A 24,053-nucleotide genomic window follows, 5' to 3' on the forward strand; every position below is an offset into this window, starting at 1 on the left:
AGTTTTTTGTAAAGCTCCTTCGGTCTATTCTTAACAATATTTTAAGAAATCAGACAATAAAGTAAATACAGGAATCACACCTAAAAAATAAAATAATAGAGGGATATGCTATGTATTTTATTTATTAAATTTAGTCTTTAAATTTATTTGATATCAAAGTAAGAGTTGATAACTATAGTAATTTACTCTACTGATTCTCAAAAGTACAAATTATTTACACCTTGTAACATATCGCCCGTTCAATTATCCTCAATCTAAGATTCAAGTGTTCTTCAACTCTATTGGTGTTTTTCGTTGGAAAAGTACTTGTGAAATGAAATTCTGTGTATTTGTGGGAGTTTTCGAGAGTGCACTGAAGCCAACTGCCCTGGGGATATCGGGACACTCAAACTGAACGCAGGGATGATGATGATTGTGTAGGTGCTTCAGGACGAATTCCACCACATGAGAGCATCTCGTAGTCCTTCAAACAGTTGTTCGTACACTGGAATTATGTTCTTCAGCCTGCCATTTTACATGTTCAATTAGGAAGCTCACCAGAGACCAACTCAACAAACTCATGCACTCAATTTCACCATACTGTGACACAGAAACGCTTATTGACCCTTTTATTGCTCGATCTCCACGGACAGAACAATGTATATAATCTTGGTTTCTACCTAGCCGCTACTAAAAGTAGAGGCCAAACGGTTAGAGATAGCGATATTGAATCTTCCATAGACTCCTTCATATATCGGCCTTTATATTATTTAAGTAAATCCCAAAAACATGTTTTTATATATTTATCTTAAAAGAGGTGACAAAGCATCACATATTTTGTGAAATGCTTGAACTCGTGAGTTCAATGCTATACCTCAAAAATCAGGGGCCCATCAAACCTAATAAAAAGTGAAGCTATTTTTCACTTTTCCTTCTAAAAATTACGCAGACTTAAACACATTTGCTCGTAGTTCTAGTATTATTTCGGCGAATATTATGACATAGGGTAAGTGTGCCAAATTTCGGCATAGTTGCATGCAAGATCCAAAATCTCAAGTTTGAAATGTTTGTTTAATACAAATTGATTTTTTTATTCCTTCTTCTTAAGGAGTGTTGTTTGAAACCTTGTAGACAGTTTACCGTCCTTATTTGCTCTAAAATCATTCTTAATACACTTTAGAATGAATAAAAATGTAGACATAGACATGGCCTATTTCGGCCACCTACATTCTCATAGATTTTTGCCTTTTGGGAATTCTCCCAAAGCCTTTTTCACGTCATCTCGTTTATCGAAGATATATTTTTTTTTGTTATTTTTTGCATTGTATAATCTCTAGAGTATGTAAAAACTAAAAATTCATGGAAATTTGAGGAATATAAAAGGTGGCCGGAATTGCAAGCTGGCCGGAATTTGGCACACTTATCCTATGTATTTTTAGATAGCTTTTAACGCACAATTTCGAAATATATTAGACTGATTCAATGTCAATCAGTCAATTCTCTTTAGGAAAAAACTTGGAAATAGTCTTCAATACGTATGCAAAAACGTATGGAAAAATGAAATGTCGAGAGGCCTCAGTCAAAAATACTTTCACATCATTTACCGTTTACCGGTTTGTAACCTATTTGATCCGCTTCATAAATCACCCAAGGATCTCCAAAAGAGTTTTAAAACTAATAGAATCGATTTTTGGACAAAAATTATTCAAAAAATTGACCAAACTATCTTAGGAGTAATATAAATGAATTTCGGATAAAAGTGAGTTATCGGTTATATCGGTTATATCGGTGAGTTATCGGGTAAGACCTTGGAAAACCGTGATTAGGAATGATTGAATGGTATTTTCGTATATAGATAAAATGACCGCTTGGATAATCTCTAAAATATATCCAGAAATGTGAAAGAAACTTTCACGACGCGTTTTCGATCAATCCCAAAAATATATGGTTTTGGAGGGGCAGGGAAGGGTGGAGGGAAAAAAGAGGTCTGGGCTCTAGGCGTGGAAACGCCTAGACGGGCTGTACGGACAGACGGACAGACAGACAAACAGCGTAACGTTCAGCGTGACGTCATTTCTCAAAAGGGTCCTGGTCAAAATCCTGAAAGCCAAAATCCCGAAAGCCAAAATCCCGAACGCCAAAATGCCGAAAGCCAAAATCCCGAAAGCCAAAATCCCGAATTCTTAAAAGTGTCACAGCTACGCCCGCGATTGCACCCTCGCTTGCTGGAGGCAAAGGGAAATTTTCTGTGTGTTGGAAAATTATTCTAAACATTTTCCTCCATATAATTTCATCCCTTTCAGGATTTCGAACATTCGGGATTTTGGCTTTCGAAATTTTGGCCTCTTCGGGATTTTGGCATTCGGGATTTTGGCTTTCGAGATTTTGGCTTTCGGGATTTTGGCTGCCACCGTTCTCAAAAATCGTGTGAAACACGAAGGGATGTTGAGAAAAGTGTTCCCTGGAGGGTAGGAGATGGAAATTTCGGGGAGTGAAAAAATCTAGGGATTATACATATTACTGCTTTATATGGAGTTAGAACAATGAGATGGAACAAAAGTTTGTTAACTTACAAGAACGATTCCTATTCTCATGAATTGCACCACTAAATACTTTGTGCTCATTTAAGTTCGAGCATTTTGCAAAACTCTGACGCTTTGTCACCCCATTTTTAATCCATTTCCTTTCCTGGATCATTTTGTAAAAGGAAAATATAGTAGGATAAAAATTCTGTTCCCCCTGGGGAATTACATTTGATTACAACACGACATTTATAATCTACGCCCAAAGAATTTCAATTTAGTCTACTTGTTCATAATTAAAATGCAATCATGTCAAAGTAGGGGGAGGCTTTGATCGTTCGCATATACGCTACCTTCGGACACTTCATATTTCTCCCATATTCCTTTATGAATCTGGCATATGGCTTTATATTGTAATAGCTAACCTTAAATCCCATCTTTCCTGAAAAAATTGAGAGTCTAATCCTTTTTTCCTAGTTTCAGGAAGCAAAAAATAAAAACAGGTCAAAAACTGTAATTTTGCTGTGCAATATTTCATACGATTGTGCAGAATTAATATCACTTTTCTGAAAAACTACTATCACAGAGGGTAGAAGGGTTATTAGGAATCAGATTTAAGTAAAAATCTTTTAGGCTGAACAGACACTTTTTGTGGGTGGAACAAAATTCACAAACTTGACTCAGATTCATCGATCGCAAATAGAAGATTGCTTCTTTCAGATATTTTCCAGGAAACTTCATTTTAGATACGATCCCTCATATTCACATCTATTGTAATCTACCGATTTGATCCATCACTAAAAAGGAAAACTTAAAAATCGTAAAATTGATAAACAAGAAGTAATTTGACTCAAATAGGTTGCAGTTGAGTAATTATTAAGCAATTTTGCATTTCTTTGATATAAAAATATTTTTCAAGCTTGCACAAACTGAATGTGCAATGAAAGAATCACATCTGTAATAAGCTCATACAGTTTACAACTGGTTTTTGACAATCTTTGACATAACCTCACTATTGTGTTGTTTTGCATGACAAAGAAAAGAAACTGTCCGTAAGAAGATGTTTTGTGAAAATTTTAGCTTGTTCACCTGCTGAAGCTCAATATCTGTGCTAAATCCCGATTCCTGCAGCTGCAGGAACAGAGAAATCTTCAATGATGCACATTCAAACGTTTTTGTGCATATCCGGCTCCGTGGAGGAATGGTGGAATCTTGTGTAGTCTTCTCGCTTGTAGAGTTTTAGTCAATTTTTAGCTTTAAAAACTTATTGATTCGTGTAAATTTGGTGATATTTGGACTTTTCAAGAAAGTATTCATCAGATTTAACCGTTTCCGGAGTGAAATTCTCGTAGAATCAAGCAAAAAAATGGTTTTTAATGTCAATAAAACATCTCTCAGAAAAGTTCCAAAAAAGTGATATTAAAATGTTTTATTCCTTATAAAAATGGATTAATCAAGTAGATTAGAGTTCCCTTTAAACAATGATGTGCAACTTTTAGTGTCCGGTGCAAAATTTACGGTGAAAATGGGGTGTTCAATGATGGCGTGAATCGTGTGCGATAATAGAAACTTGATTCATCTATCGGATAAATCGCCATTAAATTTTCATTTTCCTCTGGAGGAAAATCTAAGGATTTCCTGGGATTATGTTTGGTGGGATTATGAACCTTATAAGTAAGACATTTTTTTGGCATAGTTGGAGAATCCATACGGTTTGCATGGTAGTCAGAAAAAATCACTGAACTTGAACATCATTTTAGTATGCGAAAGTTCAAAGCCTCCCCCTACTAAAGTTCTGTAGTTTGCAGATTAAAGGAAAATCTAATATGAAGATTTACCTTCTATGAAGATATGAAAATATGAAGATTCGGGAGTAACTAGTATTATCCCGACAATCATTGGAATATTTTCAAAATCTCAAGCTTTATCTATTTGTCGAGTAGGATAGTTTTTGAGGATTATGTGTTCTAGCATTTGTTTTAAATTGTACATTCAGACAACTGTGAATAATTACAATAATATAAATAATATATAATTAATTTGAAGTATTTGTAAGCCGACACTTATTGAGAACTCTGAAGAACACAGCGCCTGGTTATAGGCCTGAGTTTATGAGGCAATGGAACGCTTAATATCACACACTTTTATGTAATCCTTAATGTTTGGATCACTATAGAAGAATATTATTTATTTATATCTCAACTATTTTTATTAAATCCTCGAACGCGATTTTTCATCCCCACCCCCCTCAACTACACAAAATTTCCACCTTGCACTCCCGCGGATAATTTTTCTCAACATATCTTCGCGTTTCAGAGAATTTCAGAGAAAATTAGGGGAAAGCGCGCCAACTTCGAACGAGTCAAACTTTGAACAATTTATTTTTTTCTAATTTTTTTTTAATGAATTTTGTCCACTATGCTATTATTAGGTGAGATTCTTAATAATCTCTCACCTACTATAATCCTAACAAAATTTCATGTCGTCCGATCGAGCTCAAATTTGACCAAAATGTGTTTCATCACTGCCTGATCACGAATATATGGGTGGCTAAGTTACGTTCCCGGCCGGCCGGCCGGCCGCTCTTTGGAGCTTAAAAGCTAAAAGAGATATGGACTTGCGGTTTTCGGCATTATATCGTATGAAAATTGCAACTTGATGCATTGACCCCCCACCCCCCACCCCTCCTTCCGCCATTTTGAATACCACCTTTTTTTGTTTTCTCAATAGCTCCGCTCCTATAGCATCGATCGAGCTCAAATTTTAGTATGTTATAGCTGGGCCTTAGAGCTTTCGATCAGTATGAAACTTAAGATCCTCCGACCCCCCTGACCCGACTATAAGGGCTCAAAAAAATTTCTGAAAATGGCCATAACTCAAAAAATGAGAAATGTTAGAACATAATATCATTCACCAATTCACCAGTCTATTACCAATTTTGTAATATGTTGCAACTTTTCAAATCATCGAAACTTTATACACTCAGTCCCGGGATTATGCACATTTTCGGGCCCAAAAAAAAAACGTGCGAAATGGTATTACGCATCGAGAAAATTTGCATACCCGCAGGTGTTTTCTCTTGAATAAATCAGCCGTAGAACGAATTTCGAGCGGAATAAAAGTAGTCAAAACAAAGAGAATTAACTGGTTAATAGAAATGCATTCACAAACTGTACTTTATGGAAAGAGTTCTTCAATAAATGGTAAAAATATTTAAAAATTTTACCTTAGTAAAAGGAATTAAAGTTTTATACTGAAAAATAAGCATAGTGTCTTCAAATTTCCCGGGTCACAAAATAGTATATAGGGTAAAGTGATACAAATTTGACATAGTGTTACAAGTTGGACAATTCGCCGGTACAAGTTTTGGCTTATTTCTTTATAAATACAGTACAAAATTTGTTTTTAAGCACAAGGCACCAAATTATAAAACTAGCATTAAAAATATACAAATAAAAATGAAGTACTGAATTTATCAAGAAAAAAGCCCTGTCCAACTTGTACTATTGTCCAACTTGTATCACTTTACCCCAATCAGGCGTATTTCAAAAATGATTTCATAAATTGACTCCCAATGGTATAGACAAACTTGCATAATTGTATGTGCATAATTCCGTCAGGTGCATAATCCCGAAGTGCATAATGCCGGGACTGAGTGAGTGTACTATCACCACTACAGATTCTTTAACCAAACAGTCTATAATCAAACGATTACTTAATTCAAACGTACGATCATAAAGTTGAAATGTCTCGACGAAACTTCCATTTTTTGATTTCAATGAAAATTTAGTTTCAATTGATAATTCCTTGGTAGTATGATGATACATGGTATTGCAAATAAGAATAACAATTCTCAAAAAATCAAAAATCATAGTTTAGGCGATTACTGAAGAAAATCCATATCCGGACCGAAAGCTCTGGGGAAGATTATAAAAGTGTTTTTGATCTTGAGGTGACTCCATTCGCTCCATTCCCACTGGCGATCACCGCAAAATCTTACACCAACGTCAGTTTAATCATCTAAAAATAGCTGTAACAGCACTGAGAGAAAATCCGAAAAAGTTAAAATAACATTCCGGAAATGTTAATTTTACCCTGCAGTATTGATCCAAAATCGGTGTAAATATTACTCATTTTAAGTGTATTATGGGTTAAAGTTACCCTTTTTTATGTTAATTTTACCCTTAAAAAGGTGTTAAATTAACATTAAAAAATGTTGATATATTTTTACACCTAAAAAGTGTTAAAGTTCTGAAGAAAAAAAGTTAATCGCACCCTCTTTTTTTCTCAGTGAGTGTATTTGGTGCAAATTTCCCATCTTATTCCCTTTTATAATTCATATTTTACTAACTTGTTATACTGACAAAATTAACTTTCCTATTACTGTTTTATTTTCATTCATTTTACTATAGACAAATTGGAAAGTCATTTGTAATTGCATTGAATGGTGTAAGAAGATTTTCTCTTAATTTCCACCTTTCAATTGATTTTGAAAAGCACAGTTTCTCCCTTGGGAAGTATCAATAGAGAAAATCCTATTCATTGATGGGAAAATTGAACGATATTGCAACCTTAACAAAATATTTATGGAGCATTTTACTCGGATGTGAGGTTGGGGGGGGTGGTAAGAGGGGACTTTTGGTGGAAAAGCTCTCGTCATCGTTGAAACTTTTCTCCGTGGATTTCTGATATGGTTGGAGGGGAGGGATATAAAAAGTTTGAAAAACACATTGAATGGGATATTTATATCTCATGGGAGGAATTGTTATATGAAATTTGTTGTGACTCACCTTTTCCTAAGCATAGAACGTGCAGCGCCAGCAAAAGATGGCTAAAACAGCCCATTTTTTCACCCACACTTTCACTCTCATTACATGTCGATGTCCTCAAGTGATGCTAAAATATTTACACACTCCAAAATTTTCCAATCACACTTTCGATTTCATTGATTTTCACACCAATAATCTTTTGTCAATATAAGTTCTGCCACATTAAAATTCGTTCTACGACAAGGAGTTGCTAAAAATGGTTACAATACAATTTAAAATTCCTAAATCATAATTCGGTTCTAACATTGAAGAATGCCAAATGCCAGAGAAGAACTTTCGCAAAAACTGTCCATGGAGCCAGATAAGGATGGGAAAAATTAAGTGGATAAACTTTTTAAACTCCAAATCTCACTTCTTTTTTCCCAAGTGTTAACTTTTGTGAAAGAGTAAATTGGGTGATGGAGAAAATTCGTTGGAGATGGGGAGGATAAAATTTGAAAAGTTTCAATATTATTGCCATATGTTTGGAGCAAAGCCCAAAGAAGTGTGAATACCACATAACAATAACCCAATGGGAAAATTACTCCAAAGTGGATTACTGAAGGAATATTACATCTGTGCACTTCTCGATATGCTTGAAAAATTGAACATTAGTCCATGGAGAGGTTTTTAATTGCAGCAAAGTTAATGTATTAACAACGTATTCTCACCAAAACATAAAAAAGTTCAATTCTCTACCATTCTTATTTATACGGAACATTAAATGAAATACTAAAAAGTTCCAACGAAGTATTTTTATGAAAAAAAAATTATTCTTTCATTAATTTATTATTTTACCAAATGAATATCCCGTTTATTATGTGCATGATTCGAGTTATTTCATATTTTATGAGAGGCAAAATTATGAATATTCAGCTATGAAAAAATTGGCACATTTGACGTAGAAAATTCATGAAATTTTATTGTGATTCTTGGCAGAGGTGGGAAGTATGCATAAATGTTATTGGATGGGTATAAAATTGTATGATCTGAATGCAATTAGCAGGGTTTCTGACAAAGTTGCCACCCTAACATTTTCCAACCCTTTGATGTATATGTGTTATTTTTTTATTTCTGTAAATGATACGTCTGTGATGATGGATATACCGTGACGACGTGACTGAAACACTATTTTTTTCACCGTCCATCAATCCTTTGACTTTTTTTTTAAACCATACTACATTTTCACCCCCATCCACCTAATTTTTTTGTTGCTTCTTGCTCTTGGCTAAGCCAAAGCAATTATTTTGCAGCATATATGATGCGAGATTGCAAAAGAGTCTGTTTCAGTGAGACTAACTCTAGCATGTGCACAGTTTAAAGAGTCATCCGAGAACTGTTAGGTAGACGGAAATCCTGTCAGGAAAATCATTTTAATGAAAAAAGAAAAAATCTAGTGAGATTGTATAACAGAAAGTTGTTTAAACAATACTTGAAATTAAGAATTAATTTAAACCTTTGGCCTTTAAATTAAATTTTTGTTAAATGATGCTACAATTCTCCATTAAATGCCACCTTTTGAATTTATCAAAAGTGAATGTACTGAAAGTGGTTTTTCTTCTGCCTTAACTAAATCTAGCCAAATATCAATATAATGTCTGTAAAAATTGGGATAATTTCTATCGTTTTGTGCCGGAGGTTAGAAGAAACGCTGAGACGATGATGGACGCATGGGAAAATTTATTTGGAATTTTTTAAATACTACCGTATTTTATAATAAGAAAATCGTAGTATTTTATATTGCATATATTTTATTATGTGTCATGACGGATTATGATTTTAGGTTAATGCCCTAGACACACTTATGACTTAAGCCGAAAGACAGCTTAACGTAATTATAATCAAAATAGTGATCAGATTACATTTCCATCAGTTTGTGACTAATCCGTCTCTCGGCTTAAGTCGAGAAACGACTTAGTTAGTGAGAAACTGATGGAAATTTAGTCAAATCATTATTTTGATTACAATTACGTTAAGCCGTCTCTCGGCTTAAGTCGAGAGTATGTCTAGGGCATTAGGCCGCTCTTGGTTCACAATTGTCGGATGAACCGTATGTTCTATATCACATAATGTTAGTATTAAACTACCAACATGGTAGAAATTTTACAACTTCCAATCATATTGTTTTTAGTATTAAATAGAACTTTGATGAGTAGTACAAATGTTTTACTTGTTTATAATATAGTCATTCGAGAAGAGGTGGAACAGTGGGAGAGATGGACTACTTCGCCTCCTGCCTACACCCTATGCACGATTTCCACTTTATTTGGTCTATTTGTACCCTTCAACATTCTAATGAAAACCCCCAAGTTACAGCTTTCTACCTTTAAAATTGTACGAGAAAATTGAAATTGAATTTTTTGGATGCCTGAAAAATGGCTAAAAAATTTTATTTCGCCATAAGAATACGTGTATTTGGGGGTTGAGGAGAGATGGAACTTAATAGTTTTGGCAACACTTACGGTGTGAATTTTGGTCAATGTTCTTCAAAATCTTTTCAAGTAAATCTTAGAAATTATTTTCCCTAAATTTCTGGTAAGACTGACTTGATACACTCAACGAAATTGCCATCGAAGTATATGAGCCACATATTCCACAAAATAAATCATTTATACTGAAAAAAAAAAAAAATAAACTCCAATAAATTCAATGAAATAGTGTTCATGTCTAAAATCACTTCCCTCCTATTCTAAATTAATAAAATAAAGTATATAATATAAGAAGGTCAAGGAGATGAACTCCCTCCAGATGCGTCAGCAGGTGCAATCCTTTCAGGACAAGAAAACACAAAATTCTTTGCCAAAGCTTTCGACGCTTCAACGCGTCTTCGTCAGTGGTCAAATCTGTGATTTGTCTCTGAAATTTTGTCCGCACTGTCTGTCTACTACTCCAAATGAGGATTTACAGGGAAAATCGGGAATTCGTCGCGGGTACTCCTTCTTGGATAAGGAGTACCCGCGACGAATTCCCTGAGGAAGACGCGTTGAAGCGTCGAAAGCTGTGGCAAAGAATTTTGTGTTTTCCTGTCCTGAAAGGATTGCACCCCCTGACGCATCCGGAGGGAGTTCATCTCCTTGACCTTCTTATACGAATTGCCGTCAGTAATCTACCGAAAAGTTCTCATGTATTTTGCTAAAATTAGGGGTGTCCATCTCACCCTCACTTTTTTTGAGTGCCTCAAAATGCAATTTTTTTAAATCCTATTTTTCGAAGTGACTATTTTCATCTAGGTTTTTCTAATATTGAAATCTTAAATTTAGAGTCTTCAAATGATAAACCAGTGAGATTCGTCTTTGTCTTGCATTCAAGACATATCCGCAATATTGAATATATAAAAGGTGTTCCATCTCTCCTCGAATGACTATATACTTGGACTGTTCTACAAATTACATAAAAATATTTCGGTATGTAACCGATTCTGATCCAGTAGAAAATGGTCCTGACTTATCAATGATCAAAAAAGCCCTTTCCAATGAATACAAACTTTCCTCAATCAGTGTGGAAATAAGCCTTTAAGATACCCTTAACTTTGATCTTAAAAACCAGTATCATTGAATGATATTTTCTTACGTGGACGATAAATCGAGTTAGTTAAAGAAATATCCAAAGTTAAATGATTCTTAAATTGTCTTGAAAGAAAAACATCCTTCAAAGACACTTTTCGCTATATGTAACAGTTTTTCTTTTAGATCTGTTGATGGCTGAATGAATCGGCGCCGGCGGAACAGGTTGGCTGACAGATAAACACCATAACGTAACTTTCAGAGATACACGAATTTTCAAAATATATAAATACACGTGTCAAACTCAAAAATTCAAAAACACGCGACGTAAAAAAAATTAAATTGCAACAATAAAACAGATGAAAATGAATTAAAGTGTCCTATTTTTTCTTGCTCGAACTTAAAGAGAATGCAATATGTAATTTTATTGAGAAAGTAGTGTACATGTTGTGTTGTCATACATAAAACTATTATATATCTTCGAATACTGTATCTGACGTATATTATCTTCAGTTTCTTGAAGTGTTCGTAAGAGGATTGTCTTCTTCTCCAAACCAAAAAGACTCAATTTTCTCCAAAGCTTTCGACCCTCGATATGGGTCTTCCTCAATGGGCTGGGAATGTTTTATTATTTTATATAATTTTCTTTTGGACAATTTTAATAGCCTCTCCTACTTACTCAATTAAAATCTTTCAAATGATTTGGAATCGTCTTTCGTCCTCTTAATACTAGACATAGCCACTAAAAACTTTCCATTCCATAAAAAAAGGGGGAATGGAAATATTGCCCAGGGACTATGGACTCTGGGAAGATTCCGTTAACAAACGAATAAAAAGAAAAACTGAAGGATCACAGTTAGAACAACACCACTAAAGAGAAAGCAGCAGATAGAAAAAAAAATAAATTAAATTCAAAGTACAAAAAGTGTCCAAAAAATTCACTTTTTAAAGAAAAAAAGTAAGTACATATTTAGTGGCTTATGTGCAGTGTTAAGAGGACGAAAGACGATTCCCAATCATTTAAAAGATTTTAATTGAGTGAGTAGGAGAAGCTATTAAAATTGTCCAAAAGAAAATTATATAAAATAATTAAACATTCTCAGGCCACTCAGGAAGACCCATACCGAGGGTCGAAAGCTCTGGAGAAAATTAAGTCTTTTTGGTTTGGAGAAAAATACAGTCCTCTGACGAACACCGGAAGAAACTATAGATAATATATTTCGACGAACTAGAAATCCGAAAATTTGAAAAAAGGGTTTGGCAAAGCCTCCAAAAATTTGCAAAATGCTCGAACTTGTAACATAGAAGCGTTTTATTTACCGTTTACATTTCACAACCGATTTGAACCGACTCGTAAATTACTCAAAAGGATTGGAATTACCAAAACAGTTTATTATATTATAGCAAAGCATTAGAAAAACCGACAAAAGTTTACTAGGGCAATTTTGCAATAACCGTGTTTGAACTTACAAGTTCGAGCACTATGCGAATTTATCTTCTCTATCATTTTTTATATTGTGAATAGGCGATCTTTTAAAATGAATATTTGTACATGTGGATTTTTGTCATGAACTATTCTACATGGCATTCAATCGAAAGCCATTCCATGGTTTAATTTGTCAAAATTAATTAAAGAGATGATATTGATAATTTCGGTCATTGAGCAAATTAAGCTTTTTGGCATTCGTCCACACGCAGAATTAATGAAAAAAAGCATAATGTATTGTAGGTGGTATCAATTCATTTACTGATTTTGTGCTTCAAAATCAACATTATCAGCTTTCCTCTCGGGTGATTTTCATTGGAAAACTTTCTGCGGTAAAGCATAAAAAAACGGTATTTGATGGAAATATGTACACACAGGTATATTATTTTATTAAATTTCAATATGTAGAGAATATCAATTTACATAATTTCCCTCGGTGGATCGTATTCTTTGCCAGCGATTGAGCAGATTGAAATGTCACTGGCGGGAGGTAAAAGCTCTTAGAAAGCTCACAGGTGGTTTGAATGGCTTGTGATGAAAATGCTGGGCCGAGAAACTCGACCGCCTTCCAATGGGGCGAATTCTTTGGGGATGGCGGAAGAAATGTGAGAGAAAAGAGTAGAACCAACAAGTAACATTGTGTGGAGGAAAAGTTTCATCGGCTATGGTGAAAGGGAAGAAGTTAGACTAAAGTTAAACCACCCTCAGGATGTCCGTAGTACGTTCATCTATCGCATACAAAATCACAAGGATGAGAAAGGATGAGGGAACAAGAAGCAAAAAGAAGCTGATCCTAACCGCACAGCATCCACGTGAGTAAAAGCAAAGGATGATGGTGGAATATATAGTCGAGAATTATTTTTATTTATGAAAAGGCGAAAGAACAAATCGTCCAAATGGTGAGGGAGATCCCTCAAATGATCCTGTTAATTTTCGGGTGAATCCTTTCTGTACACATCTTGAGGGCTTTCTGTCTATCAAGTGCGTGTTGTACCATGTACAAAAAAAAATCGTTTTCATTCAAAGATTCACAAAGGAATAAGATAAAAAAAATACAGAAAAGGACCAAGGAAAAAAGGAAACCCTGTAAAGCAATTGAGGAATTCTCCTAAGGGATGTGCAGTTTATAAGGCTCTTTTGAATTTCCTACAATTTGTATACCTTTGGAAGACTTTTATTGATTGAGTTGGGGTATGATTTATTAATGAAGTGAAGAAACCTTTTGGCAAAATCTGTTAAAAATTCAATATGCCATTACACATGAAAAATTTAAAAATATCCCATGGAATTCATTGTCAACAAATTTAAGGATAATTTCGGTTTGAGGTGTTTTCACGATTTTGAAATTTGTGAAATTGTGAATAAATTATTTGCTATTTACGTCATTAAAAAATTATTCAAAATAATTGAATTTTAATTCGAAATACCTATAGAAAATTTTTATATCACAAGGACACAATTTCATAACGCAATTCCATTTGTAAAATTGTTCGTAAATATTTGTTAATTTCTATTGGGCACTTACGAAATACTCGTAAATCGTTTAACCCACAAATAAGTTTGTAAAACCTTGTACTTTTTCACAAACATTCTTTGTAACATAATCTCTTAACGAGCATTTTTTGTTCTATTACAAACATTTGTTGGTACATTTCTATTTAAATGACAAAATTTTACGAACATTTTTCCATGTTTTACACGAACATTTACGAAAAAAATTTTGTAAAAAAACAAAAAATGCTCGTTAAATGATCATATGTTACGAACAATGTTTTCAGAAAAAGTACACACTTTTACGAACTTTTTAGTGGGTTATACGATTTACCAACATTTTGTAAGCCCCCATGTAGGAATTCACAAACATTTACGAACAATTTTACAAAATATTTTTTTCTGTGTATATTACTTTATATTGGACGTTTTTTTTTTTGGAAAGTGTGATTCATAAATTTAAAAAGTGTTTTTGTAAAGAAAATTTATAATGCCCAACGCGCAATAACTTTTGTTTTGTAAACATGTTTTTGACATTTCAATGAGAGTGAATGAGATCTAGATCTAGTTATCTCGCTCATTCTCATAGGAAATTTTGAAAACATGTTTACAAACAAAAGTTATTGTGCGCTGGTCATAATAGCCAACAAAATATTTAAATTGTTCAATGATACAAAAACATTTTTTTTTTTTTAAATTAAACATATGATGATTTTTTCTAAAGTAGGGCAAAGTATATTTATTTTAAATAAAAATCCGGTACCTTCTTAACCATTTTAACTATGCCAATTGATTATTTTGCAAAAAATGAAAAACTGAAAATTTTCACTAAGGAATTTGAAAAGGAATTTGATTCACGATTTTTAGAAGCATGTAATGGTAACTTAAAAACAAAAATCAATTAATTAATTAAGACACTAAAAAAATCTTTGAGAAGGTCCATATAATACATCGGGCGTTCTATTTCATACTATTCTAAGTACATTTATAAGGAAAAGGAAATTTATAGCTAGTAAAATATTCGTTTTACGTTTGCTGAGAATACATTGTACTTGTTAAGCTAAATCAGAGAGATCGAGGCTTAAATTCACGAGCACCTGAGGAACGACCCTCACTCCACTACACTACTGCCTTGGCGCTCGTCACTGGCCGAGCAATGAGCGAATGTCCCGCCTCGAGGTGTACGCTGTGCTCGTGTGGGACATACCGTTATGATGGCGGTATAAACTCTATAGGTAAGACATAGCAGAGGAATTTTACGCTTATCGTGGCTTTTCGTCTAACATACTGAATATGTATTTACTGACTTATCAATCATTGTTATCAACTTCAAGATATTATAGGTGAGATTCTTAACAATTCCACCTCACGGGATAAATTTGCAAATTTGCTTTAATGAACTTATTTGTGTGTATTAACTGGCTATCACATGTTCTGGTAAGGAGACGTATTTATTACCCATATTTAAGAGATTACAAACCCTAGCTCACAAATTTTCAGACCACGAATTAGTTACGATTTTGGTTGAGATACAATAGTACGAAACTGAACAATAGACATACACACATTGTGGAATCACTCTCTGGCACCGTTGAATAACCCTTCTTAGGAATCCCATTTGAATTGGTACCAGTGGTGCCCTCCTCCGGCGGATCCGGCTATTCGAGCACTTTGTCACTTAGGGGTAGTTTTTGTGAGAGAGCTCGATCATTCTCTCGGTGACCGTGCTAGGGAATAGAAGTGTAAAGTGATGAGGTAGAGAGCGTGACATTGTGGGCTCGGGTAGTAGGATACAAAGTCGCCTCCCTCATTACTATAGATCGCGAGTGCTTAGAAAAGATTTAAATAATTAATTGTGGTCAGAGTGAAACCACATAGAGTCAGAAGTGGGATACGAGATTCTTAGAATCGTTGCGCAATAGTTTCACGCGCGTGTGTGTGAGTGAGAAACGCCAAAAGTGACACCCAGGAAGATGAGGCTTCTGAGATTCGGGGGCGCTGAAATGCATGCCCAGAGAAAATGGAAGCACACCGGAATTCAAGATAGACTGGGAAAAAATCATCAGGGAGATTGGGACTTCAGGGAAGGAAAATTGGCGGGATGACGCAATCGGTGGCGCGATCGAAGGAGATGGAAAATTGAGTAAGAAATAACAAGGGTGAGAGGGAGAAAATTAAATTGATGCACATTGGGATGTGTGAGGGTGAATGAGAGAGTGATAGAGAAGGCCTTCTTGAGAGCGACTGTGTGTGTGTGTGACGAGTGGCGTGATCTGCTTGAGAAGGGATTTCGTTTCAGCCTTTTACGCAGAGCATTCCAAAGTCAGACGCCATTGTGGTGAGTGCAAACATTTTCTTGTGAATTCCCTGATTTATTCAATTTATTTGCAATAAAGTGTTCTAAAATTATTGAGAGGTAATTAAATAAATTATTGTCCACCCAAGTAGCATATCCTGAGAAGAATATTTGACATTTTCAGTGAGTTTTCTGTGTGAAATATTATCCCAAGTGAAACAAGATTTATCGTGTTCGTACAGAGTAAAGGTATGAAATTTTCCAGGCAATTTGTGCAAATAAATGATTTTTCGAGTAATTTTGGATGAAAATAAAAGTGTAATTACACACTAATTGAGGAATTGAGAGTTTTGTGCTCTATAAAGTGACGAATAGAGCTGTTAAGTTGGAGATAACTGTTTGAGACTTTTTCTTTCGATTTTTCCCTTTTAAATCCACACAAGACTCTCCAGTGAAAAAGTAGGATGCCCAATACACGTGGGGGATCCCACCCCACCTCCTCAAACTCAGGGGATACGTCGGGAATTTTGATGCCATCAAAAATGGAGATTAGTGCAAGAGATCTACGTGATTTACTTCCCCATTTCGATCCTGAATGGGACAATTCTTTGGAAGCAAAGCAATGGGTTGATACCGTTAACAAAGTGTGCTCTAAATACCAGGTTCCCGATGAAGTGAAACTCCTTCAGGCCACTTTGAAGCTCAAAGGCCCAGCAAGAGCATGGTACCAGTCAGCTCAAAATGATATTAACAACTGGGAGGAATTTGTCTCTTGCCTTGAGGAAACCTTCCCTACTGTGATTGATAAGACGGAATTCCTGGACAAATTGAGCAAACGCCGTCAAGGAGCGAAAGAGACAGCCACGGCTTACTACTTCGATCAGCTGAGCATGGCAAAAAGAATCAAATTGGACGATACCACAACGATGAATTACATAATAAAAGGCGTGAAAAATAACCACCAAAGGAGCGTCTTGTCAGCTACTACCCATGCTTCCCCTTCTGCACTTCTGGAAATGATGAAGAGGATGGAAAAAGCGGAAGTAAAGGAAGAAAATACTCAATCCACATCACGATCAGGGTACAAATGGGCAAATAAAAAGGACAATCGGGGACGATATTCACCCTATCAGCGGCACGAAAAATCCCAAAAGTCTCACACTCAGTCCCACAACGACAAAGGAGATTGGTCACAATTCCAGGGGAAATCTCGCTACAATGACTCCGGAAATCGACGCAATGACCGAGCAGAACCCTCATCCAATCAAAATATAGACGACAAGAAAAAAGATGTGGCACAGGGAACTTCCGGAAAGACAGTGAGGCTCTGTTTTCTGTGCAAATCCCCAGATCATCTGATCCGTCAATGTCCAAAACAGAGGGATTTTCCCGTTAGGGTGGCTTCAGCAACTACCACCCGACCAAATAAAGATGAGTTGCTCAAGGAGGTTACAGTCCTGGGTAAGGCCTTCCCCTCTTTCATTGATTTGGGCAGCAATTGTACACTTATGAGGAAGAAAGTGGCTGATGAATTAGGAATTGCTGCATTGGACCCGAAATCGACAATTCATGCTTATGGGGGAGGAAAATATCGGACATTCGGCTGTTCTACTCAAATGCTGACAATTGATGGGATTTCACGACAGATCAACGTTCATATTGTGCCAGATGAAGTTCAGGAGGAACCACTGTTAGTGGGAAAAGACTATTTCGACCAAAATAATTTGACGGCGATCATTTCCAAAGAAGGACTGACTGTTATGGATCCAGAGAAATCTGAAGACTTTCAGAGGGAGAAGAAAAATCGGATTATGGCAATTTCGGCTCCAACTCCTTTGAAGGAGAATGATATAGTGGTGAGAGATCTTGCTACTCAGGAGTATAAAAAGGAATTGACAAATTTGCTGAATAAATATCGAAGTTGTTTTGCCATGAACACCAAGGAATTGGGATTTACTGGAGTGGAGGAAATGAAGATTGAGCTCTTGAATGACACTCCGGTCAAATATGCTGCTTATAGAGTCCCATATGAATACAGGAAAGCCCTCAGTGACAAGATAAAGGAGTTATTAGCAGCAGACATCATCGAACCTTCTACTTCCAATTATGCCAGCCCTGTTGTGGTTCATGTGAAGAAGTCCAGCAACGATATCCGGATGTGTGTGGACTACCGGCAGCTGAACGAATGTATCAAAAAGGAGTACTATCCAATGCCCCACATCGAGGAAGAATTGACAAGGCTCAGTGGTATGAAGGTGTTTTCTTGCCTCGATCTCCTAATGGGATATCACCAAGTGTCGGTTCACAAAGATAGCAGGAAGTTGACTGCATTTATCACAACGGAAGGACTTTTCGAGTTCAAAAGAGTGCCTTTTGGATTGTCAAACTCCCCAGCTATATTTATGAGGGTTATGTCACACGTTTTGAGACCAATTGGAAATGAAAATGTTATCTGTTTCATGGATGATATTTTGGTGGCCACAGAAGGTGTGCAGGAACATTTTCAAATACTTAAGATTTTCCAACAGCTGGTCCTCCACAATTTGACTCTCAATCCGAATAAGTGTAAGTTTCTCAGTACCAATGTGACATTTTTGGGACACGAAGTCAGCCCATCAGGAATCTCACCAGGAAATTTAAAAACTAAAGCTGTTGAAGAATTCAAACAACCCACAACTCTGAAGGGAGTCCGAAGATTTCTAGGTCTCGTTGGATTTTTCCGCCGATTCATCCCAAATTTCGCAATCATATCAGCTCCTCTGACCCAGATGCTGAGGAAGAATGGAAATCCTAATTGGACGGAAGAACAGGACAAGGCTTTCACCAATCTCAAGACAGCTTTAATCCATCATCCAGTACTGGCTTTGTTCTCAAGGGATGCAGTGCATGAAGTTCACTGTGATGGTAGTAAAGTCGGAATAGCTGGTGTTCTCCTCCAATTGGACAAAGATGGGAATCCTCGACCAATCAGTTATTTCAGCCGAGCTCTCACACCAGCAGAAAAGAAGTACACCAGTTTCGAATGGGAAACCATGGCAGTAGTAGAGACACTGAAGAGATTCAAATATTATCTACTTGGTCGACATTTTACGATCTACACAGATTGCAATGCTCTTAGACTGACTCATCGAGCCAGGAGAGTGGATGATAGAATTGCTCGATGGTGGTTGACAATCATGGAATACGACTTTGAAATAAAATATCGACCAGGAGAACGAATGGCACACGTTGATGCTCTTAGCCGCCATCCACCAGATAGAGAAGATGAAATAGAAGAGGATGATGAAGAGGATCAACTAGTTATGAATGTGTACACTCAAAATGATGACTGGGTAGTTGCCCTACAACTCAAGGATCATGAGATTAGTCGGATCAAGGATATCCTGGAAGATAAATTAGAAGGTGAACCAGATGAAAAGAAGATACGAAATGACTTCGAAATAGTGGAGGGACGAGTTTTTGTCAAGACGGAGAAAGGATTGAGATTTTATGTTCCCCGAGGAGTGAGATTCAACGTAATGCATACAGTACATAATGAGATGGGTCACCGAGAATTGACAAGTTGCTTGAATCAGTTGCGGAAGGATTACTGGTGGCCGAGAATGAGACGAGACATTAAAAGGTATATTGACGGATGCTTGAGCTGTGACCTGACCAAACCCGGAGAAGATGAGAATCGACATCAGATCTTTGTATTGGAAAAGAAACCTATCCCTTTCTACGTTATTCATGTTGATTTTTGTGGAGCATTCGACGAAGGAAAAAGACAGGGACACATTTTTGGTCTAGTGGACGCTTTCACCAGATTTTGTATTTTGAGAGCTGTCCCTTCACCGACCTCCAAAGCAGCTATCAGGGTTATAAAGGAAGTAGCTCAGTATTTTGGGATGCCAGCAGTATTGGTGTGCGATCAGGGTGCAGCCTTCGAGTCAAAAGAGTTCAGGGATTTCTGCAAAGAATATGACATCAAGAGATCTCCAGTGGCAGTTGCCACCCCGAGGGCTAACGGGCAGATTGAGAGGATGTTCCGGACAGTGAAGGATTCATTGCGCAGCCTCTCCAGTGAGCAGACAGGAAAGAATTGGGCTCAAAGTCTACCCGCTATCCAGTGGGCACTTAATTCATTTGAGAATAGAGTCACTGGAGAGTCACCTCAAATGTTGTTGATGGGATATAGACCCCGCAATGTCCTAAAGAACAAATTGATGAATGCCATTTCAAATACAGTGGATGACAGGGAGTTCCAAGAGCTACTTCCAGACCTCCGTGAAGCCGCTCTGATGAGGATGACCAACCATCAAGAACAACAAGCCCAAAAATTTAACGAGTCGCACAAGGCACCGCACGAGTACAAAGCAGGAGATCTTGTTCTCTGTAGATGGAATGCACCAGCAACCGGAACTTCCAGGAAACTTCTTCCTCGGTACAGAGGACCCTACATTGTTGAGGAAATAATGGGACGTGACCGTTATTTGGTGAAGGATACTCCATTAACACAGGTATCACAGATTCCTTATGAAAATGTATGTTCAGCAGATAGATTGAAGCCATGGGGCAACAATGGTGAGTTGAGTGCACTTGAGAAAGCTTATGTGGATGATGATGAGAATTAATTTAGTCATGTGTGGAATTTGAATTACCGATCTTTTTGGAAAATGAAGTATTGATTTATGTGGAAAATTTCATTACTTTTGTTGTACTATGGAAATAATAACTGAATTTGGAAATTAATGTGGATGTTGGATTTAATTCACATTTGAGGATTTTTGCACATTATGGATCACAAAACTTATGGATATTACTATAGGATAGACAATCAGTGGATTGCTATCTATGGATGTGAATACCAAGGTTGAGCTGGAAGAACTACGCAATTGTAAAGATGATCGTGGTAGTGGCTTCCAGTCAACGTGAATCATGTGAATGCATACCATGGCCAATTAGATGAGCTCAATAGAGGACTTGATTAGAATACCCACCGGAAGAACAAGAAGAAGTAGATGAGTAGTATTATCTTTAAATAAAAGGTAGACATAAGGAATATTTAGGTGCATATATTAGGGAAAAGCTACGCAAGAAGCCCTTATTCCCATCTAACAACCAGTTGTTGATGGACGTCAGGAAAGGCCGAGTGTGGAATCACTCTCTGGCACCGTTGAATAACCCTTCTTAGGAATCCCATTTGAATTGGTACCAGTGGTGCCCTCCTCCGGCGGATCCGGCTATTCGAGCACTTTGTCACTTAGGGGTAGTTTTTGTGAGAGAGCTCGATCATTCTCTCGGTGACCGTGCTAGGGAATAGAAGTGTAAAGTGATGAGGTAGAGAGCGTGACATTGTGGGCTCGGGTAGTAGGATACAAAGTCGCCTCCCTCATTACTATAGATCGCGAGTGCTTAGAAAAGATTTAAATAATTAATTGTGGTCAGAGTGAAACCACAACATATATTACTTAAAGATACATAAATAAAATAACAACTCCTGTAGTCGGTCAATTAGTATTAAAGCTTCTTGACTTAAAGCTTCAATTTATCTCAAGTGATTCATAAAATCAAGAATTTTTCAACAGCTTGAGAAAGTTACGGAAGACTGATTCAGATTTCGCCTTTTTCGGTTTCTTATTCTCAGACCTCTTCTTTCACTGAGAATGTTTGGTAAATACGTACTTTGTGGTTTTCAGTGAGGAGAAATTCCATCCGCAATTATGTGTAAAGTACTGATGGTATTGGGTTAAAGTTTATACACAGACTAATTACTGAATTTGTAGTATTATATTACAAAATGAATCTCTGTTAGATTTGATTTATTTATATTAGATTAAGTTTAATTTATGATTGGCATACAACCTACGAAGGAGCTTTTCCACCGTATTGCACTGGGTGTCGATCACCAACGTTAAGACGACCGTAGACACTGGTAAATAAATTAACTTTTTTTTACTTTTAAAATCACAAAAATAGAAAAAAAAGATGTTTTGAGCAGTTAAAATCTGATTAAAGTTTTCATAAAGTGATTTTCCAATTTTTTTTTGAAACTTTTTTCTTTCCTCGAACTTTCACGTGAGATGTAGATTAAAGTGTGAGAATTTCCACGAAGAAATAAGAAAGGGAAATGTTGATTAGACTGAGTCTTCTCACCACAGAAGTATATGTACTTGCAATGCAAATCTTCTGCAGTTGGATTGGGAAAGTTTTCTGATATTTTTTTTTTACTGAGCTTGCAAAACGCTTACTCCTGGTCCGTACCGTACAGACAAATCTGCTGTCGTATTGGTGGTAATTTAAAAAGTTTCCCTTGTCAAGTGTCCAAAGTGTTCTCGAGGGTTTTACCAGGAAAAAAAATCCATTAGCGTCGGAGGATTAATTGGGTGAGACAGGCAATAATTGAAAATTAGAAAAGTCCTTACCCATCTCTCTAAAACTTTTCCCTTATGAAATTCATTTGTGGTCAATTAACACGCAAAAATTTAATTGATTTTCTCTTGTTCACCACAGTCTGCAGTTTTTGCTGGATCATAAATCTTTTTCTTTGATCTGAAGTATAAGAAGGTGCTTTGCATACAAGCAATTATGTTTTCGTTTGATGAAGTTTCTCCTGAGCGAAGGGTTATATTTGAAAAGGGGAAAAGTTAATTAAATCTCTTTGGGAGATGAGCCGAATAACATTGAAACTATTTTCTCCAAGAGTTTCACCATCACTACAACTTTGTGTAAATGTTGTTTAGAGTTCAAAATTCATATGTGCTCCATGGAAACGGTTTTGCGATTTTAACATGATATTCCCTACTCTCTGTATAGGAATTTTCCTCCACTAATCACTCAATGAACTTTACGAGGGTGGCCTCTTCGAAGGAGAAACTCTTGACTTTTCTCAATTTGTGGGGGGTTGAGAATTTTTCTTCAGTGTTTAATAACTTTTGTAGGAAAAGTTTCTATGAGAAGATGAAGGATGAATTTTGGATAGGAAATGAGGGATGAGCACTTCTGTAAGTGATTCCTTTTGAAGACTGAAACTCTTCTTTTTTACTGTGAGATTTTCCAACACGTCTTTCACCAACGACAATCCACACTGAACTGACTGGATACTCACAATATCTTCCCGTACGGCAGTGTTTGGAGCTTTTCCGGCGAGAATGAGAGCGCATCTCCCTCGAAAAATGAGGGAAAATTCTCCCTCAAAGGCACAATTCTCCCTCGTGCTCTCATTTGAAACACTAAGAGAGAGAGTACGATGTATGCATGAATTGACTTTGCATGCATTTCATTTTGGGGCTTTTCAATTGGGGAGCATTGCCACCCGACTCATGAAGAGACGGCCGGAAGGGGGGTGGCATCTGCGGGGAAGTTTATGTTGTATGCCAAAATGTACTCGAAGAGCCACAGAGACCGGGCTTGAAGAAAAGATAGATGAAACTTACGACATGCTCTCTCGCTACTTCCATGAATAATAATTACTTTCTCAATTGATCACATAACTTTTAATTCACATGTCCTGGCACTTCATGGAAATTTCATTGAGACCATGAGGGAGGACTCTCACAGTGCTAATGTATTATTTTTGGGGCGAATACCTATACACCTATCTCATCCTATTAAATACTTTGTCTGCAGTGAAATTTTGCTGCAGTCGATTGCGAACATTGGTCCCAGGTATACTACTTATTGATGATTAATTACGCTACATTTGATAGTAAGTTCTCAAAACCCAAGGGTAGATATTATTGTTGGAAGTGGTGTACGTGTACAAATATTTGAGTTTTTCTTCGTACAAATTGTAGAAGGACCTAAAAAGTTTAATAAGGAAGTAGTAATATGGTAAACATTTTTCCTATTTATTAGCTTCCCCTTGTTCAAAAGTCTTCATTTTTATTTAGATCATTTTTCTTACTGTGTTAAATTTTATTTAATCGAATGTCGTTAATTTAAATGTTTACCAGATGTGAAAGAGTGTGGTACGGATAATTTTTACAC

The 24,053-nt window shown here is 36.3% G+C and overlaps 1 protein-coding gene across 2 annotated transcripts in view; it reads right to left on the reverse strand.

Annotated features, from left to right (window-relative positions):
* Nucleotides 1-23,158, reverse strand: part of LOC129799292 (cell adhesion molecule Dscam2) — a 163,136-nt gene extending 139,978 nt beyond the window's left edge. Inside the window, exons 1-2 of one of the 2 annotated variants that reach the window (XM_055843035.1) lie at nucleotides 22,870-23,158; nucleotides 7,292-7,520 (exon numbers count right to left, since the gene is read on the reverse strand). In XM_055843035.1, coding sequence (XP_055699010.1) covers nucleotides 7,292-7,346 — 55 coding nt within the window. In that variant the 5' untranslated portion in view covers nucleotides 7,347-7,520; nucleotides 22,870-23,158. The remainder of the gene's footprint in view (nucleotides 1-7,291; nucleotides 7,521-22,869) is intronic. The other variant, XM_055843036.1, reaches the window with a different exon arrangement.
* Between the last annotated feature and the right edge of the window lie 895 nt (nucleotides 23,159-24,053).

Source organism: Phlebotomus papatasi, chromosome 1 (assembly GCF_024763615.1).
Source record: "Phlebotomus papatasi isolate M1 chromosome 1, Ppap_2.1, whole genome shotgun sequence".
NCBI lineage: Eukaryota > Metazoa > Arthropoda > Insecta > Diptera > Psychodidae > Phlebotomus > Phlebotomus papatasi.